Raw genomic sequence first — 6,439 nt, 5'->3', positions numbered from 1 at the left:
GAGTTAGTGCAGTTGGACTTTGAGGATTCAGTTACCAACCAAGTTACATTCCTCCGTGTGAAAATCAGGGTTTCCATAACTGATCGCTTTAGGTTTTTCAGAAGGGTGAGATTTCAAACAGGTGAGAGAGCTATGCTTGGCTTCTAGTACGAGAAGATGAAAAAAAATTTGTACTAATTGTTGCAGGATGATCAAGCTCATCAACGGAGAAATGATGGACTCGAGGATCCGGACTCTGCCCCTATCTCACAACAATCAAGCCTTGTCGCTCAAGTCCTTGTTTTGATTCAAGAGAATCAGAATCCTCCTCCCCATAAAAGATCGGGTCCGTACTTTGCCTTAGCCTTCCCTCATTTTGAACTATCGGGTAAAGAAGAGCCTATAGGATCAAATCTCGATGGTGGATCTCCTCTCAAGATGCATTCTAACTATGAAGTAGGAGAATGTTCAAAAAGAAAACTGAAGGTTAATCCAAAAAAGGAACTCCTAATGAAGAAGAGAGCAAGTTTGTCGGACCATGACAGAGAAGATACTCACCAACCACCTTATCCTCCTTGATCACTCTTTTTAGTTCTGTCAAGTTAACTTTTTGATGTGAATAGTTCTTCTCCTCACTTAGACATGATGGCCTTTGGTTTAACGATATTAATTATGCAGTATGAAGCGGGATGTCACTGAAGAAGATTAGGCTTTAGCCTTCTATTGGATTTGAAGTTAAAGTCATCTTAGCTCCTGTAATTTTTTGGTGAAGCTCAAGTTATTTCCTGGTTTTGGTAATTTTCACTCTTAGTTTGTATGATTAAGATATGATGTACCTTGTAACTCCCTGTATTATATTGTAACTGGTTGCTGACATAAGATTTTCTTCTTGGGCTTAATAAAATTACCCCTTTGTGAAAAAAGGTAAATTTTGTAGTTTTTGTATGGGAAAAATATCATTAAAATCCCCAAGTTAGCATTTTTGTTGATTTAAATTATCAAGTCTGCAAGTGTTGAAACAAATCATCAACTATTTGTTGACTTTTATTTAAATCGCGAAGTCTTGTTGACTTCGCCGTTTGAAGCACATCGTTAACTGGCCAAACGGAGATAGTAAACGGGGTTAATTAGGCGTTAACGAGTTTTGTTAGTTATCATTACGATGTCGTTTTCTTCTTTAATCAAACCCCTAAATCGAACATTCCTCACAAAATCCCCAAAATCACAAAATCCCCAAACTCACAAACCCTAATTTGCGATTCATATGAGTTCTAGCTCGGAGACATCGGTGGTTGCTTCGTCCAACCGTGGAGTGCCATCCAAGTGCAATTGTGGAGCCGGTGTGAGGATCTTTACATTGAGAACCGAAGAAAATCCTGGTCGACCATTCTTCTATTGTTTCACCAAAAGAGATCCAAGCTCGTGGACAAACAAAAGAGATGTAAGCAGCCATTGGTATGTTCAATGTTAATTATATGTGCAATGGTAAGTAATGGTGTTTGTTTTTGCGATAGGGTCACTTGTTTAAGTGGGTCGAGGAGGCGGTGTATGAGGAAGTTGAAGATGCATTACCAAAACTAGGACTTATGGCAAATGAGATCGTGAAAACAAATTCCCAGGTTAATGAGTTGACTGCTGCTTTACTAGAGTTGAAGGAAGAAGCATTGTGGAGAAAAGTGGAAATCCGCAAGTTCAGAACGTTATTGAAGGTGTGTTTTGTGTGTGTTGTTTGTATTTGTGTTGTCTCAATTGGCATTGGTTACCTAGTGATTGGTAAAGCACAGCAAATGAAGTTTGTTCTCGGTTATTAGTGTGTGTTCCTTGATGAGTGTGTTTGTTTTGTTTGGTGTAATGGTATGTATGTTTGGTATTTGATGCCAAAAGAGAATGGTTTGTATGTGTATCTTTGATAATAATTCAACAAACTTTCTCCATTCGGGTTTGTATGTTTAAGAATCAACACAAGAACAAAGTAGGAATTTAACTTGAAAAAGCATCCATGACAACAAAACAAAACACATCCATGTTTAGTAACAAACCAAAGCATCAAACCCATGTTTAGACAACAAAACAAAACACATCCATGTTTAGCAACAAACCAAAGCAACAACCAAATACATGGAAGCCAATACACCAAAAAACTTAAACACCCGCAAACTGCAACATTTTATCTAGAGCATTCAAACCATGGACTCCAGCCTCCTAGTCCTTGTGCACGCGGTGGAGCTTCAGGAGCTTCCCACTGTGTTGATGCCCTCGTCTGTGTTGAAGCCCTCCTCCGTGTTGACGCCCTCCTCTGTGAGGGTTCAGCTCCGTGATCCTCCAACAGATGGTTGTGAAGCTGGTCCTTGAGATCCTTGTTCCAATGTTTGTCCTTGGCCAAACAATACATTCCTTGGTTCCCGATTCAAAAATTTACAAGTCATAAGTCGTAAGTCATAAAAATGTATAAGTCCTAATCATCACATCAAAAAAAAAAATATGAATACAACAAACTTGATTCTTCCTTGGACGACCCCTCGGTCTTGCAGCTGGAGCTTCAACAGTCGGGTTTGTACAAGATAACCTATTGTGTCATTTTTGTTTGCAGTTGCTACAAGTCATGACTCTTGATATGTCTATATTTTGTTGCTGCTAAACATGCTTTTGTCATGCATTTAGTAAGGATAACTAATTGTTTTGCATAAATTTCTAGTCTCTTTTGTACAAATTGTATATTTAGGTAGTTCTTGCATTATTTTCGCATACATCGTGCATTTTGGAGTATTTCAGGTATTTAGGAGACCTTCGAGCCAGGCCGTCCGAGTCGCGCTGTCGTGCCGTTCAAGTCGCGGTGTCGTGCCGTTCGAGTCGCGCTGTCGTGCCGTTCGAGTCGCGCTGTCATGGGATTCAGCTTTCGACGTCTTCATCAAAGTTGTAGAGAATTGAGTCATCTTTCCAATTCCGTTTATTTCAAGCCAATTGGAAGTGTGGTTCAAAAGTTATCATTGTTTTAGTGGAGGCGTATACATCTAGATCGAGTCGCGCTGTCGTGCTGTTCGAGTCGTGTTGTTCGAGTCGTGCAGTCTCGAGTCGCGCCATCACTCCGTCATCACACATCCGCTCGGGTCGCGCCATCACTCCATCATCACACATCCGCTCGGGTCGCGCCGTCACTCCGTCATCACACATCCGCTCGGGTCACGCCATCACTCTGTCGTCGACTACCGTTTGAGCCAACACCATCACTCACTCGAGCCACTACTCGTTCGCACATGTCAGGAATACGTTCCATCTTACACGCTTCAGGAGATTCCCAAACCGACTCTTCATCTTGTCGTTTTAAGTTTTAGGGATTTTATGTCTTTACTATAAATACGTTTTGTTAAGTCTTTGCGACATCATCTTAGTTTTTATCTCGTTTTTATTTTGTAAGGTTTCCCTAGCCACCAAGAACCGTTCCCAGACTTTGTATTCAGATATCTTTTGATACATTGAGTATTTGCATTTGATTTCTTCTACAAACTTGTTTATCTCATTTTTACCTATCTAAGAATGCTTGTTTCAATGTTTTCTGAGTTTGTATTGTTGATGATGATTTCCGGATCTGAGTAGTGCGTTAGTTCTTGAGGATGGGATAGATTAGGGGGAGGATCTTAGGATGTAGGGTGTTTAAGCTTGATTTGTATGATTCCCTTCTGGACTAGAGTTAGAATTACTAGTTTCTCTCTGATCAATTGGAACTAGGTTCGAGACATTTCCACACCCAAAAGGTGTTCGATGAAATGTCTGACCAACTAGTGCCAGAGACTTACGTTCCTAGCCTAAGAGATTAGTTGTCTAGGATGTTTGTTGACGTGAATGAACTTGTTTGTCATGCCTGCTCGACCACGTTTCTCTAGCGAGAGCTAGGTATGGAAGTGGTTGAGTCTGAGTAGCTTTTACCAAGAGATTGGATTAGCTAAGTTGTGATGTTCATTGTTTAGGGATAGATTGCTTGTGGCATGTTAAACACTCTGTAGACTAGGATACTCCACCGACATCAATTACTCCCATCCTTAGGACTTTTATCTTTTTGATTGATATTACATTCCTGAGATTGTTTCGCTTCTTGCTTTTTAGTTCATGCTTAGACTCGTTTCTGTTTTTATTAATTTTCATTTCTTGTCTTGCATTCTCGTTTCTAGTTCCAGAACACATTTCCGTTTGCATTTTTGGTCATTCTAGGATTGTTAGAAAAAACACTCTTTTTGAATTGGCTTGACTTGTGATTCCTTGATTGCATCTTGATTGCTAGCAACATCCCATTTGGATTGACACCTTAAATACTACAACACTTAAGGTTAATTGAACCTACTAGGATAAGACACACAAAAATCCTAGTATCAAATTGGCGCCGTTGCCATTTGGGATTCTTTTGGCTACATTTAAGATTTCAAGTTTTGCAAGATTAAGTTCTGTTACACATATCATTCTGAGTACTGACTTGCTTTGGTTTTTTGCTTGTTTGTCTTGCACCTCAGGTACCTGTTGATTGCAACCTTGCATGCACACCAGATCAAGAGGGCATCAGAATCTCCTTCCTGAGATCGATGAAATCAACCGGTTGCAACGCCCACGACAAGCTTGTCAACCCGTTGAGCATCCCGCACAAGTCAATATGGAACACCAGAATGAACCACATCAGGGACCGCGAAACATTGGTGCTGGGGATGCACCAAACACTCACACTCAACGTGCTGGAATTGTCCCTCCCGCCGTGCCGAACAACAACTTCGAGATAAAAAGTGGTCTGATCACCATGATCCAAGGAAACAAGTTTCACGGGTTGCCTATGGAGGATCCACTCGACCACTTGGAGGAGTTCGACCGTCTTTGTGGTCTCACCAAGATCAACGGCGTGAGTGAGGATGGTTACAAGTTGCGCCTTTTCCCTTTCTCCCTGGGAGACAAGGCTCATCAATGGGAAAAAAACCTTCCCAAGGGATCCATCACCACCTGGGATGGTTGCAAGAAAGCATTCTTGGCCAAGTTTTTCTCCAACTCCAGAACAGCACGTCTCAGGAATGAGATTTCCAGCTTCACTCAGAAGAGCTCAGAATCATTCTGTGAAGCATGGGAGCGTTTCAAGGGTTACCACAGCCAGTGCCCACACCATGGTTTTAGAACCGAGTCATTACTGAGTACACTCTACCGTGGTGTCCTTCCCAAAATACGTATGCTGCTTGATACCGCTTCTAACGGTAACTTCCTGAACAAGGATGTCGATGAAGGTTGGCAACTGGTGGAGAATCTCGCTCAGTCTGATGGTAACTACCATGACGACTATGATCGCACAGTTAGAGGAGATGCTGGCTCTGAGGAGAAGTACAAGAGAGACCTCAAGAATGTCAATGAGAAGCTTGATCGCCTCTTGCTCAACCAACAAAAGAGCATCCACTTCGTATCTGAGGGTGAACATTTTCACGTCCAAGATGGGGAGGGTGAGCAGTCTGAGGAGATCAGCTACGTCCAGAATCAAGGTGGATACAACAAGGGTTACAACCCCTATCAGACGAACCCCAATTTGTCTTACCGGAGCACCAACGTTGCAAATCCACAGGATCAGGTGTACCCTCCTCAGCAGCAACAACAAGGTCAACAAAAACCTTTTGTGCCTTACAATCAGGGATTCGTCCCTAAACAACAGTTCCAGCAAGGATACCAAGCTCCCTCAGGACCACCACCAGGATTCCGCCCTCAACCAGTTCAGCCTACTCCAACCCCAGATCAAGAAATGAAGCAAATGATGCAACAACTTCTTCAGGGTCAAGCTAGCGGATCTTTGGATACTGCTAAGAAGTTTGCTGAACTCAGTCAGCGAATGGAGTGTTCATACAATGATCTTAATGTCAAGTTTGAAGCTCTTAACTCGAAGCTGAAGTACATGGAAGGCAAGACTGCTTCTACCCCAACACCTGGCCAACTACCTGAAAAAGCAGTTCAAAATCCCAAGGACTATGCTACTATCCAAGCTATCACCACCCAAGCTGTAGATGTACGACTCACTGAGGACAATGAGAGTTTAGATGGGGAGGATTTTCTTCAAGATGAAGTTCAGATAATAGATCCCGTCAAGGTGCTCAAGGATCCAATTGAGTCAGCCAAGAAATATTATCCTCAAGCTACTAAAGAACCCGCTGCTCCCAAGGATAAACCTGTGAGATTCATTCCTCCAACATACAAGCCACCTTTACCATTTCCAGTGAGGTTTAAGAAGCAGCTTACTGAGAAATATAAAGCTCTGTTCGAAAAACAAGTCAAGGAGATTGAACTTAGGATGCCTTTGCTTGATGCATTTGCACTTGTGCCTCAATATCAAAAGTTTTTAACTGACTTGGTAACCGAAAAGACCAAAGAGAAGGAGGAGATAGCTAAAGGAGCTCAAGCTAAGGCTCTGGAAGATGAGAGGGCAGTGCATGACATAGGTGGGGTTATTCAT

At 42.1% G+C, this 6,439-nt stretch overlaps 1 protein-coding gene across 1 annotated transcript; it reads left to right on the top strand.

Annotated features, from left to right (window-relative positions):
* LOC109129166 (uncharacterized protein At1g43920, Chloroplastic-like) lies at positions 1,244 to 2,331 on the top strand. Its single transcript, XM_019236821.1, has 3 exons — positions 1,244 to 1,420; positions 1,494 to 1,688; positions 2,155 to 2,331. The coding sequence occupies exons 1-3, from the start codon at positions 1,244 to 1,246 to the stop codon at positions 2,329 to 2,331; spliced, it is 549 nt and encodes a 182-aa protein (XP_019092366.1).

Source organism: Camelina sativa, chromosome 15 (genome assembly GCF_000633955.1).
Source record: "Camelina sativa cultivar DH55 chromosome 15, Cs, whole genome shotgun sequence".
Taxonomy (NCBI): Eukaryota; Viridiplantae; Streptophyta; class Magnoliopsida; order Brassicales; family Brassicaceae; genus Camelina; species Camelina sativa.
Note: the sequence above shows the minus strand (reverse complement) of the source record. Positions and strands in the feature narration are given on the sequence as shown.